This window comes from Scyliorhinus canicula, chromosome 10 (assembly GCF_902713615.1).
Source record: "Scyliorhinus canicula chromosome 10, sScyCan1.1, whole genome shotgun sequence".
NCBI classification, from domain to species: Eukaryota; Metazoa; Chordata; class Chondrichthyes; order Carcharhiniformes; family Scyliorhinidae; genus Scyliorhinus; species Scyliorhinus canicula.
Genome location: NC_052155.1, coordinates 74238428 through 74262432, shown reverse-complemented (window position 1 = coordinate 74262432; position 24005 = coordinate 74238428). Strand labels below are relative to the sequence as shown.

Here is a 24005-nt window from a genome sequence, read left to right as displayed (position 1 = left end):
TTGGGTAATTAAAGTCACCCTAATTTTACCACGCAATAGTTTTTGCATGTAATTGAGATTCCCTGCAAATTTGCCCCTCTACCTGGCTCTAGCTATTTGGAGGTTCCAAGTATTATGCAATAAAGGTTAACATGTCATCTGTGTTCCTAATTGCTCACTTTACCTGCATGCTAACTTTGTGTTCCTATATGTAACACCCAAGTCCTTCTGAATGTGGATTTCTCCAAGTTTCAAGACATTAGGGCTGGTTTAGCTCAGTGGGCTAGACGGCTGGCTTGTGATGCAGAACAAGGCCAGCAACGCGTGTTCAATTCCTGCACCAGCTTACCCGAACAGGCGCCAGAATGGATTTTCACAGTAACTTCATACATGTGACAATAAAAGGTTATTATATTTGGCCTTTCTGTTCTTAGCACCAAAGTGGATAACCACTCACTTCCCCATATTATACTCCATCTGTCACCTTGCTTAACCTGCTTATATCTCTTTGCATCCTTTCTGTGGACTCCTCGCAATTCACATCTGACCGAGCTTTGTGCCATCAGAAAATTTAGATAGGTTACTCTCAGCCTCTTTGTCTAAGTCATTAATATAGATTAAAAATAGTGAAGGCTGTAATATACAATGGGTGGGGTTACTGGAGAGAAAACAAAAGACGAATGACAGCATCTCCTTGCACCTCTGCAACAAATTCCCATTTCTACCAGATTCTCGACTTAGCTCTTGGTTCACTAATTGCTCAACTCACGAATTGCTCACTTTATACTTCGCTCAGTTCACAAATCACACACTTCACAAATCGATCACTTCAAAAAGTGTTTGGTCAACTAAGTGCTCACTTCACAAAGTGCTCACTTCATAAATTTCTCACTTAACATAGTGATCACTTCACAAATTCTCACTTCACAAATCGCTCACTTCACAAATTGCTCATTTCACAAATACTTCACAGATCGTTAACCACAGAAATTGCTCACTTCACAAATCGCTCACTTCACAAATTGCTCATTTCACAAACTGCTCACTTCACAAAGCGCTTTGTTCACAATTCGCTCACTTCACAAATTGCTCACTTCAAAAATCGCTCACTTCATAAATCGCTCACTTCAGAAATCGCTCACTTCACAAATTACTCACTTAACGTAGTGATCACTTCACAAATCGCTCACTTCACAAATTGCTCATTTCACAAATTGCTCATTTCACAAACTGCTCATTTCACAAAATGCTCACTTCACAAAGCGCTATGTTCACAATTCGCTCACTTCACAAATCGCTCACTTCACAAATCGCTCACTTCACTAAGTGCTCACTTCACAAATTACTCACTTCACAAATCGCTCACTTCACAATTTATACACTTCACAAATCGCTCACTTCAAAAATTGCACACTTCACAAATCACTCACTTCACAAATATTTAACAGATCGTTAACTTCAGAAATTGCTCACTTCACCCATTGCTCACTTCACCAATTGCTCACTTCACAAATCGCTCACTTCACAAATCGCTTACTTCACCATCTCTCACTTCGCATATATTTCACAAGTGATCATTTCAGAAAGTGTCCAGTTCAGAAAGTGGTCCATTTACAAAGTGGTCCGTTCGCAAATCGCTCGCTTTACAAACTGATCACTTCATAAATTGCTCACTTCACAAATTCTTCACAGATCGTTCACTTCACAAATTGTTCATTTCACAAATTGCTCATTTCACAAACTGCTCACTTCACAAAGCGCTTTGTTCACAATTTGCTCACTTCACAAATCGCTCACTTCACAAATTGGTCACTTCAAAAATCGCTCACTTCACAAATCGCTCACTTCACAAATCGCTCACTTCACAAATTGCTCACTTCACAAATTGCTCACTTCAAAAATCGTTCACGTCACAAAGTGCTCACTTCACAAATTACTCATTTAACATAGTGATCACTTCACAAATTGCTCACTTCACAAATCGCTCACTTCACAAACTGCTCATTTCACAAAGCGCTTTGTTCATAATTTGCTCACGTCACAAATCGCTCACTTCACAAATCGCTCACTTCACAAATCGCTCACTTCAAAAATCGCTCACTTCACAAATCGCTCACTTCACAAAGTGCTCACTTCACAAATTACTCACTTAACGTAGTGATCGCTTCACAAATGGCTCACTTCACAATTCATTTACTTCACAAATCGCTCACTTCAAAAATTGCACACTTTACAAATCGCTCACTTCAAAAATTGCACACTTCACAAATCGCTCACTTCACAAATATTTCATAGTTAACTTCAAAAATTGCTCACTTCACCATACGCTCACTTCACTAATTGCTCTCTTCACAAATCGCTCACTTCACAAATCACTTACTTCACCAACGCTCACTTCGCAAATACTTCACAAGTGATCACTTCACAAAGTGCTCAGTTCATCAAGTGCTCCTTTTACAAGTTGGTCTGTTCGCAAATCGATCGATTTACAAACTGATAATTTCATAAGTTGCTCACTTCACAAATTCTTCACAGATAATTCACTTCATAAATTGCTCATTTCAAAAACTGCTCATTTCACAAATCGCTCACTTCACAAATCGCTCACGCAAACCGCTCACTTCACAATTCGCTCATTTAAGAAATCACTCACTTCACAAATACTTCACAGATCGTTCACTTCACAAATTGCTCAGTTCACAAATTGCTCATTTCACAAACTGCTCATTTCACAAATTGCTCACTTCACAAATCGCTCACTTCACAAATCGCTCACGCAAACTGCTCACTTCACAAATCGCTCATTTAATAAATCACTCACTTCACAAATACTTCACAGATCGTTAACTTCAGAAATTGCTCACTTCACAAATTGCTCACTTCATAAATACTTCACAGATCCTTCACTTCACAAATTGCTCACTTCACAAATTGCTCACTTCAAAAATTGCTCACTTCACAAATATTTCACAGATCGTTCACTTCACAAATTTCTCACTTCACATAATCGTTCACTTCGCAAATCGCTCACACAACCGTTCACTTCACAAACCGCTAATTTCACAAATTGCGCACTTCACAAATACTTCACAGATCATTAACTTCACAAATTGCTCACTTCACAAATCGCTCACTTCACAAATACTTCACAGGTCGTTCATTTCACAAACTGCTCATTTCAAAAATCGTTCACTTCACAAATTACTCACTTAACATAGTGATCACTTCACAAATTGCTCACTTCACAAATCGCTCACTTCACAAACTGCTCATTTCACAAAGTGCTTTGTTCATAATTTACTCACTTCACAAATTGCTCACTTCACAAATCGCTCACTTCACAAATCGCTCACTTCACAAAGTGCTCACTTCACAAATTACTCACTTAACGTAGTGATCGCTTCACAAATGGCTCACTTCACAATTCATTTATTTCACAAATCGCTCACTTCAAAAATTGCACACTTCACAAATCGCTCACTTCAAAAATTGCACACTTCACAAATCGCTCATTTCACAAATATTTCATAGATAGTTAACTTCAAAAATTGCTCACTTCACCATACGCTCACTTCACTAATTGCGCACTTCACAGATCGCTCACTTCACAAATCACTTACTTCACCAACGCTCACTTCGCAAATACTTCACAAGTGATCACTTCAAAAAGTGCTCAGTTCATAAAGTGCTCCTTTCACAAGTTGGTCTGTTCGCAAATCGCTCGATTTACAAACTGATAATTTCATAAGTCGCTCACTTCACAAATTCTTCACAGATCGTTCACTTCATAAATTGCTCATTTCAAAAACTGCTCATTTCACAACTCGCTCACTTCACAAATTGCTAACTTCACAAATCGCTCCCGCAAACTGCTCACTTCACAAATCGCTCATTTAAGAAATCACTCACTTCACAAATACTTCACAGATCGTTCACTTCACAAATTGCTCAGTTCACAAATTGCTCATTTCACAAACTGCTCATTTCACAAATTGCTCACTTCACAAATCGCTCACTTCACAAATCGCTCACGCAAATTGCTCACTTCACAAATCGCTCATTTAATAAATCACTCACTTCACAAATACTTCACAGATCGTTAACTTCAGAAATTGCTCACTTCACAAATCGCTCACTTCATAAATACTTCACAGATCCTTCACTTCACAAATTGCTCACTTCACAAATTGCTCACTTCACAAATATTTCACAGATCGTTCACTTCACAAATTTCTCACTTCACATAATCGTTCACTTCGCAAATCGCTCACACAACCGGTCACTTCACAAACCGCTAATTTCACAAATTGCGCACTTCACAAATATTTCACAGATCATTAACTTCACAAATTGCTCACTTCACAAATTGCTCACTTCACAAATACTTCACAGATCGTTCATTTCACAAACTGTTCATTTCACAAATTGCTCGGTTCACCAATTGCACACTTCACCAATTATTCACTTCACAAATCACTCACTTCACCATCACTCACTTCACAAATACTGCACAAGTGCTCACTTCACAAAGTGCCCAGTTCACAAAGTGCTGACTCACATAGTGATATCTTCAAAAATTGCTTGGTTCACATAGTGATCACTTCACAAATCGCTCACTTTGCAAATCTCTCACGCAAGCCGCTCACTTCACAAATCGCTCATTTCAAAAATCGCTTACGCAAATCGCTCACTTCACAAAGCGCTTGTTTGAAAATAATTTTACTTCACAAATCATACCCCACAAAGCGCTTGGTTCACACATTGCTTGATTCAAAAATCGATCATTTCACAAAACGCTACCTTCACAAAGCGCTTCCTTCACAAAGTGCTAAGTTCTCAAAGTGCTCGGTTCACAAAATGCTCAGTTCACAAAGCGCTCCCTTCACAAAGCACTCACTTCACAAAACGCTCACTTCACAAAGTGCTCGGATCTCAAAGTGCTCGGTTCACAAAGTGCTCGGTTCACAAAGTGCTCGGTTCTCAAAGTGCTCGGTTCACAAAGCTCTCACTTCACATAGTGATCACGTCACAAATCGCTCGGTTCACAAATCGCTCACTTCACAAAGTATTCGGTTCATCAAGCACTCGGTTCACAAAGTGCTCGGTTCACAAAGTGATCCCTTCATAAACCACTCGGTTCACAAAGTGATCACTTCAGAAATCGCTCGGTTCACAAAGTGATCATTTCACAAATTGCTCACTTCACAACCCGCTTGGTTCACAAAGTGCTCGGTTCACCAAGCTCTCGGTTCACAAAGTGCTCGGTTCACAAAACACTCAGTTCACAAAGCGCTCCCTTCACAAAGCGCTCACTTTGCAAAGCGCTCACTTCACAAAGTGCTCAAATCTCAAAGTGCTCGGTTCACAAAGTTCTCGGTTCTCAAAGTGCTCGGTTCACAAAGCGTTCCCTTTATAAAGCGCTCCCTTTATAAAGCGCTCCCTTTATAAAGTGCTCAGTTCACAAAGCGTTCCCTTTATAAAGCGCTCCCTTTATAAAGTGCTCAGTTCACAAAGCGTTCCCTTTATAAAGCGCTCCCTTTATAAAGTGCTCAGTTCACAAAGCGTTCCCTTTATAAAGCGCTCCCTTTATAAAGTGCTCAGTTCACAAAGCGTTCCCTTTATAAAGCGCTCCCTTTATAAAGTGCTCGGTTCACAAAGCGCTCTGTTCACAAAGCGGTCGGTTCACAAAATGCTCGCACAAAGCGCTCGGTTCACAAAGCGCTCAGTTCACAAATTGCTGATTTCACAAATCGCTCACTTTTCAAATCGTGCAGTTCACAAAGTGATCATTTCACAAATGCTCACTTCACAAAGCTCTCACTTCACATAGTGATCACGTCACAAATCGCTTGGTTCACAAATCGCTCACTTCACAAAGTGTTCGGTTCACCAAGCACTCGGTTCACAAAGTGCTCGGTTCACAAAGTGATCCCTTCATAAACCACTCGGTTCACAAAGTGATCACTTCAGAAATCGCTAGGTTCACAAAGTGATCATTTCACAAATTGCTCACTTCACAAAATGATCACTTCACAACCCACTTGGTTCACAAATTGCTCGGTTCACCAAGCTCTCGGTTCACAAAGCACTCGGTTCACAAAGTGTTCGGTTCACAAAATGCTCAGTTCACAAAGCGCTCCCTTCACAAACCGCTCACTTCGCAATGTGCTCACTTCACAAAGTGCTCGGATCTCAAAGTGCTCGGTTCACAAAGTGCTCAGTTCACAAAGTGCTCGGATCTCAAAGTGCTCGGTTCACCAAGCTCTCGGTTCACAAAGCACTCAGTTCACAAAGTGCTCGGTTCACAAAGTGCTCGGCTGACAAAGCGCTCACTTCACAAAATGCTCAGTTCATATCACAGACATTTCTTTGCAAAGTTTCTTTTGTAAATAAGTTTAGGAAACCCATCAGTATATTTTTCAGTAGTCTGTAGATACATTATCAGCACAAATTTTCAAAAATGTAAATATCATGATGCTTGAATTTTTGCAGCCAACCTGTCATCTATTCACATGCACTTTCAAGCCTCAGATGTTCATGGTGGATCTTGGCTTGGTGCCTGTTCAATGGACTAGCCAGTGGAAAGCTTTTATTCCTATGCTGATAAATCCACTCCATCATAACACCATCATGTTTATCGTTTTCCATCTCTGCAGAGTTTTCCTATTTTTGATTAACTTCTGTGTATGACTTTCAGCATAGGATTTCAACAATTTGACTTTCTGCTTCTTTAAATCATCAATGGTGGTGATTCCCACCCAACACTCCTCACTCCATTGCCTCACAGACTCACCAGGGTTAACTTTCAGCAACAACTCCTCTTTCTTAGCAACTAATAACGAATTGAGCTCTCCCCCTCCCCCGCCCCAACAATTTTCATTGTTAGCCATAAAGATATCTGGTGTCTTTTTGACATGTTCACCACAAAAATCACAGGGCTAACAGTGCAGTGACAAAGAATTAGTCTTACTGCACTAAAGGTCAGGTGTGATCGGCAAGGTTCATGTAACTCAGGTCAGGGACTTCCTGCGCTAAAGGTTCACGAGGTTCAAAATTCTATTAGGTTTGTAAGACATGACCTTCCCTGCACAAAACCATGCTGCCTATCACTGATAAGTCTATTTTTTCCAAATATGAATAGATCCTATCCCTCAGTATCTTCTCCAACAGTTTGCCTACCACTGACATCAAGCTCACAGGTCTATAATTCCCTGGATTATCCCTGCTACCCTTCTTAAACAAAGGGACAACATTAGCAATTCTCCAGTCCTCCAGGACCTCACCCGTACTCAAGGATGCTGCAAAGATATCTGTTAAGGCCCCAGCTATTTTGTCCCTCGCTTCCCTCAGTAACCTAGGATAGATCACATCCGGACCTGGGGACTTGCCCACCTTAATGCCTTCTCCCTTATGCCGACTTGACCTAGAGTATTTAAACATCCATCCATAACCTCAACATCCGTCATTTCCCTCTCCTGGGTGAATACCGATGCAAAGTACTCATTAAGAATCTCGCCCATTTCCTCTGACTCCCCGCATAAATTCCCTCTTTTGTCTTTGAGTGGGCCAATCCTTTCTCTAGTTACCCTCATGCTCCTTATATACGAATAAAAAGCTTCGGGATTATCCTTAACGATGTTAGCCAAAGATATTTCATGACCCCTTTTAGCCCTCTTTATTGCACGTTTGAGATTTGTCCTACTTTCCCTATATTCCTCCAAAGCTTCATCAATTTTAAGTCGCCTAGATCTTCTGTATGCTTCCTTTCTCATCTCAGCTAGTTTCACAATTCCACCCGTCATCCATGGTTCCCTAATCTTGCTATTTATATTCCTCATTGTCACAGGGACATGTCTGTCCTGCACTCTAATCAACCTTTACTTAAAAGACTCCCACATTTCAAATGTGGATTTACCCTTAAACAGCTACTCCCAATCCACATTCCCTAGCTCCTGCCAAATTTTGTTATACTTGGCCTTTCCTCAATTTAGCACTCTTCCTTTAGGACCACTCTCGTCTTTGTCCATGAGTATTCTAAAACTTACGGAATTGTGATCGCTATTCCCAAAGTAATCACCGACTGAAACTTCAACCACCTGGCCGGGATTATTCCCCGATACCAGGTCCAGTATGGCCCCATCCTAAGTTGGACTATTTACATACTGCTCTAAAAAACTCTCCTGGATGCTCCTTGCAAATTCTGCTCCATCTACGCCTCCAACACTACATAAATCCCATTCAATGTTGGGGAAGTTATAATCTCCCATCGTGACCACCCTATTGCTCCTACATTTTTCTATAATCTGTCTACATATTTGTACCTCTACTTCACATTCACTTTTGGATGCCTGTAGTAAAGTCCCAACAATGTTACTGCACCCTTCTTATTTCTTAGCTCTACCCATAGTGCCTCAGTGCTCGAGTCCTCCATAGTGCCCTCCTTAATCACAGCTGTGATAGCATCTCTGACCAGTAATGCAACTCCTCCACCCCTTTTACCACCCTCTCTATCCCTCCTGAACCATCTATACCCTGGGATATTTAGTTGCCAATCTTGCCCTTTCCTCAACCAAGTCTCAGTAATACCAATAACATCATATTCCCAGGTACTAATCCAAGCCCTAAATTCATCTGCCTTACCTGTTACACTTCTCGCATTAAAACACATGCACCTCAGACCACCTGTCCCTTTGCGTTCATCATCTCTTCCCTATCTACTCTTCCCCTTAGTCACAATTAGTTTATTATTTCGTACCTTACTGGCTTTAGTTGCTGCCTCTTTACTGACCTCTAACTTCCTAATCTGGTTCCTATCCCCCTGCCACATTAGTTTAAAACCTATCCAACAGTGTTAGCAAAAGCACCCCGAGAACATTGGTTCCAGTCATGCCCAGGTGTAGACCATCCGATTTGGTCCCACCGCCCCCAGAACCGGTTCCAATGTCCCAAAAATCTGAACCCCTCCCTCCTGCACCATCGCTCAAGCCACGTATTCATTCTGACTATTCTTGAATTTTTACTCTGACTGTCTCGTGGCATTGGTAGCAATCCTGATATTACTATCTTTGAGGTCCTACTTTTAACTTATCTCCTAACTCCCTAAATTCTGATTGTAGGACCTCATCCCGTTTTTTACCTATATAGTTGGTGCCTATGTGCACCACGACAACTGGCTCTTCACCCTGCCCCTTCAGTATATCCTGCAACCGATCTGAGACATCCCTGACCCGAGCACCCGGGAGGCAAGATATCATTCAGGAGTCTTGTTTTCGACCACAGAAATGCCTGTCTACTCCTCTTACAATTGAATCCCCTATGACTATAGCCCTACCAGTCTTTTTCCCGCACTTCTGTGCAGCAGAGCCAGCCACCGTGCCATGAGCCTGGCTACTACTGCCTTCCCCTGACGAATCATCTCCCCCAACAGTATCCAAAACGGTATACCTGTTTTGGAGGGAGATGACCACAGGGGATACCTGCACTGCCTTCCTGCTCTTTCTCTGCCTTTTGGTCACCCATTCCCTGTCTCCCTCACCAATCCTAATCTGCGGTGGACCAACTTACTGAACGTGCTATCCACGAACTCCTCAGCATCGCGGATGCTCCAAAGTGAGTCCATCCGCAGCTCCAGAGCCGTCATGTGGTCTAACAGGAGCTGCAGCTGGATACACTTCCCGCACATGAAGGAGTCAGGGGCATCGGCCGCGTCCCTGAACTCCCACATTGAGCACGAGGAGCATAACACGGGTCTGGGATCTCCTGCCATTTTTTCACTTTACCTTAACTGATTACATATATAATACCAAATAATGAATAAGTGAAAGGAATAAAGATTTTACTTACCAATCACAATACTTACCACCACACGAAGAGTTACATTTCTCCCAGCTACTACTAATTGGAGCACTTTCCTTACCAACCAATCAGGTCACTGCTTTGCTGTGATGTCACTCTTCACATTTATCCCCAAAGACCCTGTGGCCGCTGTTTATGCAGCGAAGCAGTTGTTTAAATACTCACCGCTCAACTCTGTAGCTTCGCCCACTCCAACAGCTGAATTCCCGCCGAAAAGACTCGAATACGCGAAGCAGTTAGTTTAAATACTCACCGCTCGACTCTGTAGCTCCGCCCACTCCAACAGCTGAATTCCCGCCGAAAAGACTCGAATCCGCGAAGCAGCTAGTTTAAATACTCACCGCTCGACTCTGTAGCTCTGCCCACTCCAACAGCTGAATTCCCGCCGAAAAGACTCGAATACGCGAAGCAGTTAGTTTAAATACTCACCGCTCGACTCTGTAGCTCCGCCCACTCCAACAGCTGAATTCCCGCCGAAAAGGACTTGTTCTAAACCTTAATTCCCTTCTTTCCGGCTGAGAGTTAGAAAACTCAATTCGGCATTACTTAACTTTGAATGACGCCTCACACAATTTGAAGACTTAAAATTGGCGCGACATTTTGCTTTTTTTTGGGAAACCCCAATAGATGGTAAGAATACTGCACCTGAACAAAAAACGAGTTTAGGAATCTGAGTTAAATTAAGGCTAAAGGGCACACAGTCTGTCTGCAGATTCTGGCTCCAGGAGCTGTGCACAGCTAGCTGGCTTCTAAACTTAACTACAGTATTAAGTATATGGTTTCTTTGAAGTTATTCATTCATAGGAAGCTAATAGTACATTTGGTAGTGCAGCTGTGGCTGTTGATAGAGGCTGGATTATGACCAGTTTGATCCAACGACATGTTTATTAGTTTTTGACCCTAGGCTGGTTACTTCTAATTATTCCCAATTGGTTTTGTCACCCCTCCCCCACTGTGTCTAATAACTTGGAGTTGATGTTTTTCCCACGGTTGGAATCTTGTATGATGTTGTACTCAATCGCCTGAAGCAAAAAATATCATTCTTCCTCCCCATTTTCTCTCAGTTCTGCTTCAAAGAAGCTCACCATTTTGGCCTCCTTCCCTAATGTAACTTTGCGATTCACTGCAGCTTTTAGGGCAGCGCTTTAACAATACTTGTTATTTGGTTAGTGTGAAATACGCGTATATCCTAGTGGGGGCGGTCAGGCATCGCTAATACATATTTCACATACTTACCCAGCCAGGTACTGTGGGAATTCATACACAATACTATTTATATAACTCTTCAATCTAGGGGCTGTTTAGCACAGGGCTAAATCGCTGGCTTTGTAAGCAGACCAAGGCAGGCCAGCAGCATGGTTCAATTCCTGTACCAGCCTCCCCGAACAGGCACCAGAATGTGGCGACTAGGGGCTTTTCACAGAAACTTCATTGAAGCCTATTTGTGACAATAAGCAATTTTCATTTTTTTTCATTTCATTTCATTTCATTTCATTTCTATATCCACATGCAGCAAGAACTGTACACCACTCAAGCTTGGGCTGACAAATGGCAAGTAACATTTGTGCCACACAAGAGCCAGGCAATGACCATCTCCAACACGAGTGAACCTACCCATCTCCCCTTGATATTCAATGATATTACGTTTTCTGGATCCCCACCATCCGCGTACTGGGGAGCACCTTTGACCAGAAACTGAACTGGACCAGCCATATGAATACTGGGGCTACAATAATGGGGCAAAGGTTGAGAACTCCTGCAGCAAGTAACTCACCTCCTGACTCCCCAAAGTCTGTCGCAAAGTCACAAGTCAGGAGTATGTTAGAATTCTCTCCACTTGCCTGGATGAGTGCAGCTCCAACAACACTCAAGAAACTTGGCACCATCCAGACAAAGCAGCCGGCTTGATTGGCACCCCATCGATCCCTTAAACATAATTTCCCGCCATCACCATTGCACAATGGCAGTAGTGTGCTAACTGTGTGGAGTTTGCATGTTCTCCCATGTGTCTGCGTGGGTTTCCTTCAGGCACTCCGGTTTCCTCCCTCAGTCTAACGATGTTCAGGTTAGGTTGCGAGGTTTTGGGTGTGGGGCGGACTGGATGAGGAAGCGGACCTGGGTAGAGTACTCTTTCAGATGGTCGGTGTAGACTCGATGGGCTGAATGGCCTCCATCTGCACTGTAGGCATTCTATGATTCTATGCACTGCAACAACTCACCTTGTCTCGTTAGATAGTATGCTCCAAACCTGTGACCTTTACCACATAGAAGGACAAAGAAATTAAAAAATGAAAATCGCTTTATTGTCACAAATAGGCTTCAATGAGCTAAAGACAGCAGGTGTATTGGAATAACATCACGTGCAAGATCTTCTCCAAGTCACACACCATCCTGACTCAGAAAAATATTGCCTTTCTTTCACTGTTACTAGGTCAAAATTCTGGAACTCCCTTCCTACCAGCACTATGGGTGTACCTACAACACATGCCCTCAATGGTTCAGAAGGTGGCCATCTTCTCAAGGGCAATTAGAGATGGGCGGCAAATACTGGCCTTGCTAACAATGCCCATGGCCCCTGACAAAAAATACACAATCTGTAAAGGACAGCAATAAATGGAACTTGAACCTAAGTTTCTGCTGGGAGACAGGCTGCACCAGCTCTTTATCCAAAATTCAACCGCTGTCTTAGATAAAATTATGGAACAAATGTTAAACAGAGTACTTAGATGGAATTTTCCCATATTTTTCCAGTATGTCAGGATCTGACTGAAACATGCCGTGTAGCTCTCCAGCTGCACAGCCGAGTTTTGAATCCAGATTTCAAGCCTTGCTGATAAAGAAATTTCAGCAGGCATGTTTTACTGTGGCAAGCCGGGGCCTGATAGAGCTAGCACCCCAATCAGCACAAAATAAACTACCCCCACCCCCCTCCCCCAGCACCCCCTCACAGACATCCTGTCAGCATCGCGCCCCCCTCCCCCAACATCAGCATTGGTGCTATCACCCCCCCCCCCCCCCCCCCCCCCCGCACTCCCAAAAGCTTCAGTATCGGACTTCTCACCACGCTCCCACCTTAAACCCCCCCCCCCCCCCCCCCCACTCACCACAGCATCAGGGGCTCCTCCCCCAACAAACATAATGCGAACCTCACCCTCAATAGGTGACAGTGCTAGAGATTAGTGCCCTGGTATGTTCCTCGCCTCCCCAGGGCCTATACTTACCCTCAACTGATTCACGTTTTTCCACACGTGTTGGCCGAGGTTCTCTGGCCTCCCTGCAGCATCTGTCTTAGTGGTGGGAGGTGGCCCACCATCGGTCTGCAGCGGAATCTTCTGGCCTCACCTCTGTCAATAGAATTTCTCATTGAATCCACCCCACGCCACCAGGAAACCTGCAACATGGGTGCACTGTTGGCAGGGCCGGGATATCCTGCCGGTGTGAACAGCCGGAAGATCTCGCCTGTTGTAAACATGTCACGTCGCCGAGGTTTGAATATTCAATGAAGGGGATCTTGTGATGCCGGGGGGGGAGATCAGTAATGGTATTAAAATGTATTTAAATGAGATTCCCTTCCTTTTTGGTTGTGAACCTTGTTACATCACTGGCGAGGGGCGATCCCGTCAGTGAGAATTGCATTTTCTGATTTTGATGGGATCCTCCGTCCTTGTTGCTGTTCTTTCTGATGGCTAATGCGGGCTGAAAACTCTTGCCCCCACCTTGGAATTGTTTTAGCCATTGCAGTGTACCACATAGTTCTAGGTGTTACACGTTTCTTTCACTTCTTGGCCAAATGAGACACTCTACATTTTTATGAAATATATTTGTTGTGAATTAGCCAACTCAAATGAAATTCCCACCATCAAACGTTTTCTGCTGTTCTGAACAATTAAGCTCAATAGTTTAATTCTCAATGAACTGAGCTGCCCTGAAATGCATCCTGTTCTAGATGTTGGAATGCTGTAGTTTCAGACAAAATTTCTCTCTGTGAAATCAAAACCAATTTTTAACGTTATTTAAATTCTGATGATCTATTTTTCCTTTGATGGTGCAGATTCAAGCTGTTGTACAGTCCATTTATGTTGGCTTCCCTCAGGTACTGCACAAAGAGAAATTCTTCACTTACGAAACATTTGAGTATAGGCTGTTGGACAATGAAGGACCTCATTGCTGAGCACATTTCTGATTTGTTATCAGGCTATTTGGCTGCGGAGGTCATCATAGCCAATCCTGTTGTCATCTAACATTTATCAACCCCGGATGAGATTGAGTATCTCAGCACAAACCAGGGAGGAGACTTTGCACCTTCCTGGTCTGTAGGCCTCATTTTCATGTTATGCAGTGAATTTTCCCGGCGGGGAAGTAAACATCTCTAATGCACGCAGTGAAAGTCATCATTTTGCAAAATGAGACACCCGAAATAACTGGAGATTCTGTTTGTTTTAATTAGTGGAAAAAGGCCAAGCGGGACCTCCAGGTCGAGCCAAACTACCTAGACTTCCACCTTTCACAGGAACAAGCTATGGTGTCATTAAGGAGGTAGGTTATGCAGGCCCACCAGGATCAATGGATGCATCAGATGTTAATACCTCTCATGAACCAAAGGAACAACAAATTACACCATCGTCGAATGGAGATACGAAAGCATCTGGTGAGTACAGTTATTATAATGCACTGTAATGTGCTCTCAGTACATAAATACGAAGTTGTAATTATGCAGGATGAACTTTCGTCATTGCCGTACTAGTTTATTTTTATACTTAAGGTTTTGGTCACAATAAATTGTTTGTTTAGCAATTGAATTCTTTCAATTTTGTGCATCTGAATGGTCCCTTCTCTTACAGAACTGAACTGTAATTTGGAGCAAGTCTAATTTCAGTGTCACGCAGGAATTGGACAATGCTAGTGACTCTAATGGTTTAGTGCCACTTCAGGAACTGGTTTAATCAAAAATACTGTACTGGCTGCTGTCCTTCCCACAACATCTGGAAATGATTGCAACCAGAAACTTTAAAACAGTGATCTCCAGTTTTAAACAAGAGCTCTTTTTGTAATGCTGCTGATGATCTGATACTCATTGCATAATGTGTATGAATAAATTCGACTTGTACTGGGAGCTGACGCATATGCACTATTTGAAGTGGTTCTATACAACATTAACTATCTATACCTGAACACAAGGAATGGATTTTCCTGATAGTAAAGGCAACGTTTCTGGAATGACTTGATGAATTGTTCAATGTTGTGATGTGGTTGTCACGTTTTGTGATTTCAGACTCTATCATAATAATGTAAAAATAATGAACACTCTTTGTAACCCCACAACAGTGGGCTGCCATTTGACCCAAAGCTAATTTTCCAACTCTTCTTCCTTGTGTTCCATTCTGACAGCGTGTCGCCAGCTTTCACAGTTCTCTCTGTTTATTTTTAAAGCCTGCTTCCAGTGTCAACCTTTAGTTAAACAGAGTCTATTCCCCCCAGCAGAATCCATCAGCCTGACTTAACATTTGACCTCAGCTGAATTCAACTGAAGCGAGTTGATGCATTTAGCATGAATGATCAATGGAATGCCAAACTATCTCTCATTGTATCGAGCATGCTGCTTCAAATGACCCCTCTGAAATCCAATTTAATTGTGCTAGCTTAGTTGTCTTGTGAATTTAACTCAGCAACCCAATGTAATGCACCAGTAACATTTGTTGCGTACATTACATTGTAAGAAAGCCATAAATGCGATAGAGGATTACATAGTTTCTGACTCATTAAAACGTTTGGCCTTTCTTATCAATATCTATGTTGTAATGCGATGGCCACATCCCACGAAAGAATAAAGAAAAAAAAATAATGTCAGTCTTGTAATAATGTAAGTTAAGAGGTTCTGAGTTCAAGCTGCAGTCCAGAAACTTGAGCACAAAATCTAAGCTCACTTTTCAAGGCAATACTATAGGAGTGCTGCAATGTTGGAGGCTCTTAGAAGAGGATTGATACTCCATTTGCCAGGTGGATGTAAAAGATTCCAGGCACTATGGGAAGAAAAGCAGACTGCCCGGGGTATCTTGGTTAACATTCTTCCCTCAACCAATGCTGCAAACAACATCATCTGGCCATTTAGAACATAGAACATATCTCATTGTTGTTTGTGACACTTTGCTGAGCCCCAATTGATTGCCATGGTTCCCTCCATTACAATAGTAATTACATTTTGAAAGGACTTCATTGGCTGTGAAGCACTTTGTGGCAGTTGAGGACCTGAAAGGCACTATATAAATACAAGTTTGTTCTTCCTTCCTAATCCTGTGGTTGCCTATTCTAAACAGCATGTTCACTCACTGCAAGAGCTCCATCTGCCGTAACACATGTCTCAATAGCTCAATCGATGACGTGAAAGCCAACAATTAAGGAAAACAACCCCAGTCCATTCAGTCTGTCTTCATAACTAAAACTCTCAACTCATGCAACATCCTGATCAATCTCCCCTGCAACCTTTCAAGTGCCATCACGTCTCTCCAGTAATGTGGATTCTAGAACTGCACACAATACTCTAGCTGTGGCATAACCAATGTTTTATACCGTTCCAACATAGCCTCCCTGCTCTTAAACTCTATGCCTTGGCTAATAAAAGTAAGTATACAATATGCCTTCTTCACCACCGTATTCACCAACTCTGCGACCTTATGGGACAGGTATACATGCACACCAAGGTCCCTCTGATCCTTGGTGCTTCCCCGGGTCCTGCAGTTTATCATGTATTCCCTTGCCTTGTTCGTCCTGCCCAAGTGCTTCACCTCACACTTATCCAGATTGAATTCCATTTGCCACAGATCAGCCCATCTGACTAGCTGTCTATATCCTCCTATAATCTAAGGCTATCCTCCTCACTATTACTACACCATCAATTTTCGTCTCATCTGCAAACTTACTGATCAACCCTCCTACAAACATGTCTAAATCACTTTTATGTAAACCAGAAACTGCAAAGTTCCCAACACTGATCCCTGTCGACCCCCTGGACACAGGCTTCCCGTCACAAAAACACCACTCGAACATCACCCTCTTCTTCCTTCCAATCAGCTAATTCTGGATCTAATTTGTCCAATTTCCTTGGATCCCATGGGCTCTTACCTTCGCTATCAGTCTCCAATGTGGGACTTTATCAAAAGCATTGCTGAAGCCCAGGTAGACTACGTCAAATGTATTTCCCTCATCTACACACCTGGTCAGCTGTTCGAAAAATTCAGTCAAGTTGGTCAGACATGACCTTCCCTTGAACAAACCATGTTGACTGTTCTCGATGAATCCCTGCCTCTCCAAATGCAAGTTTATTCTGTCTCTCACAAATGCCTCCAATAGTTTCCCCACCACTGAAGTTAGATTGACTGGCCTGTGGTTTCCTGGTTTATCCCTTCCTCCCTTCTTGAATAATGGTATATTAAAGGGTTAACGAAAATGAGAGCACATGGAATGGGAAGCAACATATTAGTTAGGGCACTGGTTAGGAGTTGGGAGACAGAGGGTAAGGATGTAGAACGTATTACTCATGATACTCCTCAAGGAGCTCTACTGAGGCGTTTCACTATATATTTATATTTTCTTTCACATTTTCACTTGCATGAAGGATTTCAGAGCAGAATATCTAGGTTTGGGACTTGTGGCTGTGGCATGTAGGTGGAAGTCTCACGTTGGGTAGATCCTGTTCAAGCCTCTGGTTTTTGGAATATAATACCCGGTTCCAGGGGCAGTTTCTGGATAAGCTGGTGCAGGAAGACATAGGAAAAGAGGGGAATGTCGAAAACCCAGAAAAAAACCGCTAGGAAGAAGGGGGCGAGTGAATGTTCGCCGTCGAGTGAACGGGTCAGCCCGGCAGCAGGAAAGGTGGCAGAGGCTGAGCCGCTGGGTGGGGTTCTGACCAAGGTGGCTGGTGAACTGGCCGAGACGGCAGAATTTGAGAATTGTGGGCTTACTGAAGGGGGTGGAGGGCCCGAGGCTGACCGAGTACTTTGCGAAAATGTTAATGGAGTTGTTGGGGGTGGGTGAAGAACCCTCCCTGTATGAACTGGACGAGGCTCATCAGTTACTCAGGCCCAAACCAAAAGCAAATGAGCCACCAAGGGCAGTCATAATTTGCTTCCACAAATTCCATGTTAAGGAGAAGGTTCTGAGTTGGGCAAAACAAAGGCGTGAGGTGCAGTGGGAAGAAGCTGGTATTCGTATGTGCCAGGACTTTATTGTGGAGCTGGCAAGAAGGCGGGCAGCATTTGGCCGGGTGAAGGTGGTACTCTTCAGCAACGGTGTGAGGTGACATGGTCTACCCGGCGAAGTTGAGGGTGACCTATATTCAAGGGACTTCTACTTCGAGAGGGTGGAGGTGGCGGAGGCATTCGTGAAGGCTGAAGGACTGGGGTTAAAATGAGAGATGGGGCTGGTGTTTGGTTCTGGACTGAAGGAAGGGGGTGAAGTGCTGTGTGCAGCCTTATCTCTTGTTTCTTATTTCAGCGTATTTATTTGTTTTTAACTGTGGGGGGTTTGGCTTTTGGTTTGGTTGATGGGGGAGGGTATGTACCCTCTGCTATTGGTTACAGTGGGTTGAGAATATTGGGCTTTGGGGTAATGGTGTTTTTTTCTGGTGCATAGTTTTTGCACATTGGTTATGTTTTGAATGCTTTTGTTTTCCAGGGATTGGATGATGGAGGAGGGGAGTGGGAGGACGGTGCTTTGGCAAGGGCCTCCACACTAGCAAGCGAAGGTTGGCTAGTGAATGGGAGTGTGGTGGGAGAGGGGCCATGGTCATCGGAATCTGGCCGAACAGGTTTTGATGGGTTTGGGAAGTGTGAACGGGCCTGGGAAGTGTGAAAGTTGGGGGGATGTGATCGATACTAGGAGAGGTGTTTTCAAGAGGAAGTTGATGGGGGAATTCTGGGTGGTGGGGGGGAGAGCAACAAAGGGACATGGTGGGTCAGGCCGAGTGGGCAGGACCAGGGTTATTATGATAGCGGATAGGATGATGTGGAGATGCCGGCATTGGACTGGGTTAGGCACAGTAAGAAGTCTTACAACACCAGGTTAAAGTCCAAAAGGTTTGTTTTGAATCACTAGCTTTCAGAGAGCAGCTTCTTCATCATAGGATGGGTAGGGGGGGTTCAGAGACCCCCTGTCAGAATAGTAACTTGGAACGTGAGGGGGTTAGGGGGACCGGTGAAGAGGTCGATGGTATTTGCACATGTAAAGAGTCTAAAGGCCGTCTTGGTGATGCTGCAGGAAACCCATCTGAGGTTGAAAGATTAGGTGAGGCTCAGGAAGAGTTGGATGAGCCAGGTTTTCCACTCGGGGTTTGATAGCAGGGCTCAGGGGATGGAGGTATTGGTGGACAAGAGGGTGAGGTTTCAGATGTAGAAGGTGGTGGCGGACCGGGGGGAAGGTAGGTGATTGTGACGGGGGCGTCAGAGGGGGCGTTGAAGGCACTGGCGAGTGTATATGGCCCCAACTGGGATGAAGCAGAGTTTGTGAAGAGTGTGCTGTGGGCCATCCCGGATCTGGATACCCACGAGTTAATGGGGGGGGGGACACTTGAAAATGGTGCAAGAGCCAAAAGTGGATAGGTCTCAGTTGTGCTCGCTGGCCCAGTCAGGGGGGTGGGCGAAGGCGCTGGCTGGGCTCATGAGAGAGATGGGAGGAGTTGACCTGTGGAGGTTCCTGCACCCGGTGAGCGGGATTATTCGTTTTTCTCCCCGGTACATAAAGTGTACTCAAGAATAGACTTTATATGGTGGGGAAGGTGTAATTAGCCAAGGTCAAAGGGTCGGAGTATTTAGCGATATTGATTTTGAACCATGCACTGCATAGGGTGGATGTGGTTCTGGGGAAAGGGTGGGGGAGCATGGACGCATGGCTGCTAGGGTACCGGAGTTTCGGCAAGATGATTGGGAAGGTGATTGAGGAATATGTGGGGTTTAATTGCACAGGGGAAGTTTTGCAGTTGGTAGTTTGGAGGCTTTGAAGGCAGTAGTAAGTGGGGGAGGTGATTTCATTTAAGGCTAATGTGGACAAGGAGGAGAGAGAGGAGCGCCAAAAATTGATAGGGGACCAGGAGGTAAAGGAGACAATTGGGAGGATGCAGTCAGGGAAGGCTGCCGAGCCGGATGGGTTCGCAGTGGAATATTATAAGAAGTATATGGATAAGCTGGCGCCACTGATGGTGGGAATGTTTGAGGATGCGATAGGTAGGGGGCTCTTACCACAGACGTTGGAGAGGTTTCGATTTCCCTGCTGTTAAAGAAGGATTATGACCAGGTAGAGTGTGGGTTGTATAGGTCCATATTCCTATTGAATGTGGATGCCAAGATATTGGCAAAGGTTCTGGCGGCAAGGCTGGAGGGGTGTCTCCTGAAGGTGATAGGCAGTTGTTTTCGAATGTGAGAAGGTTGTTAAATGTGATCATGTCTCCAGCGGAGGGAAAAGAGAGGGAGGTGTGGTGGCACTGCATGAAGAGATGGCGTTTGATCGGGTAGAGTGAGGTAATTTGATGGCAGTAGTGGAAAGATTTGGAATTGGGCTGAGGTTTGCGGCATTTGCACAGTTATTCTAAAAGGAGCCAATGGCGTGAGTTCGCACCAATAATATGAATTTGGGATACTTTGCTCTGCACCGGGGAATGAGGCAGGGATGTCCTATGTATCCCTCTGATGTTTGCATGGGCTATAGAGCCTTTGGTCATTGCGCTAAGGAGCTTGGGGTTGTGGAAGGTGATGGTGAGATGGGGAGTGGGGTGAGATGGGGAGTGGGAGAGTATCCTTATATGCTGATGATCTGCTACTGTATATTTCGGAGCCAGGCACGTCAGTAGGGAATATAATGGGGCTGCGCCAGAGATTTGGGTTGTTCTCGTGGTAGAATTTGAACCTCGGCAAGAGCAAGCATTGTATGGTTCTCCAGCCGGGGGTAGGGGTGGGTGGACTGCCATTTTGTCTGGCAGCAACCAACTTTAGTTACATGGTGTTGCAGGTGGCTCTGGATTTGGATTGGCTCCGAAGGTATAATTTTACCAGTTTGGTGGGGAGGGTGAAGGCTGATTTGTCAAGGTGGGACAACCTCCCTCCGTCATTGGCGGGCCTGGTGTAGGAGTTAAAATGAAAGTGCTACCGCGATTTTTGTTCCTATTTCAGTGCCTGCCAGTCTGCCTACTGAAATCCTTCTTTAGGGAGGTGGACAAATTGATCACCTTGTTTATTTGGGGTGGGCAGGGGGGAAGGTGGCCAGAATTACGATGGAGGTCTTGAAGAGAGGGCGAGGATAGGTGGGGGGTTAGGCATTCCAAACTTACTGTACTATTACTGGGTGGCAAATGTGGAGAAGGTGCAGGGCTGGACCAAGGACGGGGAGACCCGATGGGTTAAGATGGAGGAGGGCTTGTGTAGGGGGTCGGGGTTGTGAGTGCTTGCAACGGAGCCGTTCCCGACGGCTCCGGGTAAATATTAGGTGAGTCCGGTGGTGGTGGTCAGTTTGAAGATCTGGAGACAGTTTAGGCAACATTTTAAGCTGGGGCCGGGTCAGGGGGGATGCCGTTTAGGGGGAATCATGCGTTTGAGCTGGGAGGTTGGATGCAATGTTTTAGCGATGGGAAAAGAGGGGGTTAAAGGAAATTAAGGAATGATTTCTTGGGGGACGATTCGTGAGCTTGGAGGAGTTGGGAGAGAAGTACGGGTTGGCACAGGGAGAGTGGTTTAGATACCTGCAGGTCCGAGATTTTGCAAGGAAGGTCTTCCCAACATTCCCGTAAGTGTCGGCTACCTCGTTGCCTGTACTGTCAGTGGGAGGATAGAGTATCCACAAAGGGGGTTAAGGTGAAGTGGGAAGAAGAGCTGGGGTGGGGGTGATGGAAAAGGGACTGTGGTGCTGTGAAGGGTGAACGCCTCAACTTTGTGCATGAGGTTGGGACTGATACATTTGAAGGTTGTGAATAGGCTGCACCTCACAAAATCAAAGATGAGCTGGTTGTTTGAGGGGGCAGAGGACAGCTGTGACCGATCTGGGAGGGGTCCCACAAATCATGTGCACATGTCTTGGTCCTACCCAAAGCTGAAGTTATTGGCAGCAGGTAATTATTACTTTCTTGCCGGTTTTACATATGAATGTGGAGCCTGGTCCCCTTGAAGCCATTTTCGGGCTGCCGGACCAGCACATGTTGCAGGTGTGTGCGGGGGCAGGGGTTTTAGCCTTTGCCTCGCTGATTGCTCGTAGGCAGGTCTTGTTGTGGTGGAGGTCAGCTTCTCTGCCCTGCACCTCGGTGTGGCAGGAGGACCTGATGGAGTTGTTGACCCTGGAAAAGGTGAAGTTTGAGTTGAGTGTTGCTGTTGAATGCTAAAGTGGGAGGTGGGGGAGATTTGGTTGTTTGTTTTCATTTCAATTTTGTGAGTCTGGGTTTTAGGTTTTACATTGTTGGGGTTGTCCTGTTTTTTTTGGATTGCGAAAATGATGAAAATACGGCGAATAAAAATATTTTTTATAGGTTCTGCTGATAAAACTAAGTCAGATGGCACAGTTAATAGTTTAGATGGGAGCAGAAAGTTGCAAGTGGCCCACTCTTTTATTTTGTATAAGAGGCTGAAGATTCCGTGAGATAACCGGTCTGTGCAGCTGGAGAGTTACATGCCAGTTTTCTGTCTGAGCCTGACACTTTGCCAAATTCTGGTAAGAATCTGCTCATACTGTTTCACAAAAATGATAGTGAGAATCTGGAACGCTCTCCCAAAAGGCTGTTGAAGTTAAGTTAAATGCAAATTTCAAAACGGAGGTTGGTGAATCTCTGTTCGGCAAGCGTATTAAGAGTTAGGAAATGAAGGTAGGTAGATGAAGTTAAGATGCAGATAAACTGTGGTCTAATTGAATGGTGGAACAAGGTCAAGGGGTGGACGGGCCGACTTCTAGATTTTCCTTCCTATGTAAAACAATATTTACAATAAATGTTTTGTCAAACATAATTGAGACCATAAAATATTTACTATATGGCGTTGTCTTTGACGTTACAATTAGTCTCCTAACACAGCAAAAGAATTTTTATGTGGAACTTGGCTTTCTGCAAAAGACATGCCAGAGTATTTGGCTTCATACCTGATTTGACATGACATTGTCAACAAAATTTGAATCTGCAGAAAAACTTGCCCATGTGCACTATAAAGTACAATTAAAACAACATGTACTCGATATCTGGGTAGAAGGTGAATCGCTACATATGAAAGTTTCATTTCTCTAATTCTTGTGGAAACATTTTGCTGATCTTATAATCAACATAGCCAAATTTATGTCTAATGATTATATTTGCAATGGATCAAAAGACAAAAGGCGGGATTCTCCGACCCCTCGCCGGGTCGGAAAATCCCAGGGGGGGGCGGCGCGAATCCCGCCCCACCGCCCCAACTACCGTATTTTCCAGCGCCGTTTTTCGGGCGGGATTCACGCCATGCTGGTTACGGGCCGTGGCAGCAACACCCCCGGCAATTCTCCGGGCCCCGAGGGGCCGTCCGTTTTTGGCCAGTCCCGCCAGCGTGGGTTACGCATGGTCCCACACGGCGGAACCTGGCAGGTAAGTCGGCTGGGGCAGTCCTTGGGAGGGCGCGGGTGGATCCGACCCCAGGAGGGGCCCCACGGTGGCCTGGCCCGCAATCGGGCCGGCCCCTGTAGGGCTCCGCCATGGCTGGCGTGGAGAAGAGAACCCCCCGCGCATGTGTCAAAACACGCTGGCGGTTCAGCGCACACACGAGATCACACCGACCCTTTGGCGCATGCGCAGACTCGCGCAGTCCCTTCGCCGTCAGCTGGAGCGGCGCCAACCGCTCCGGCGTCCATCTAACCCCCGAGACAGGTAAGAATTCCTCACCTTGGGGGCCCATTGATGCCGGAGTCGTTGGCGCCGGTTTTCCCGCCGGCGTGGGGACTTAATCCTCGGAAAGGAGAATCCTGCATAAAAAATCTGATTAGGCAACCTTAAATCAGTTTTTGTATCTGTCTAAAACCAATTATAATGTGGGAGCAAGTTTAGTTGGAAACTAGGTGGATAGGGGAATGAAAAGAGCCCAGACAACTTGCCCATGTGTGAGACTCTGGGAGTTGATTAGTAGTTGCAATTTTCACCAGTTTTCTTGAGCAGGCAGCAAAGACACCCATCTAAAGTAGTCACTGGG

The 24005-nt window shown here is 44.7% G+C and overlaps 1 protein-coding gene across 1 annotated transcript in view; it reads left to right on the top strand.

Moving 5' to 3' along the window:
* Positions 1-24005, top strand: part of LOC119972461 (EMILIN-2-like) — a 108098-nt gene that overhangs the window by 50725 nt on the left and 33368 nt on the right. The window contains 1 exon segment of the mRNA XM_038809193.1: positions 14282-14482. Within this exon segment, the coding sequence (XP_038665121.1) occupies positions 14282-14482 (201 nt within the window).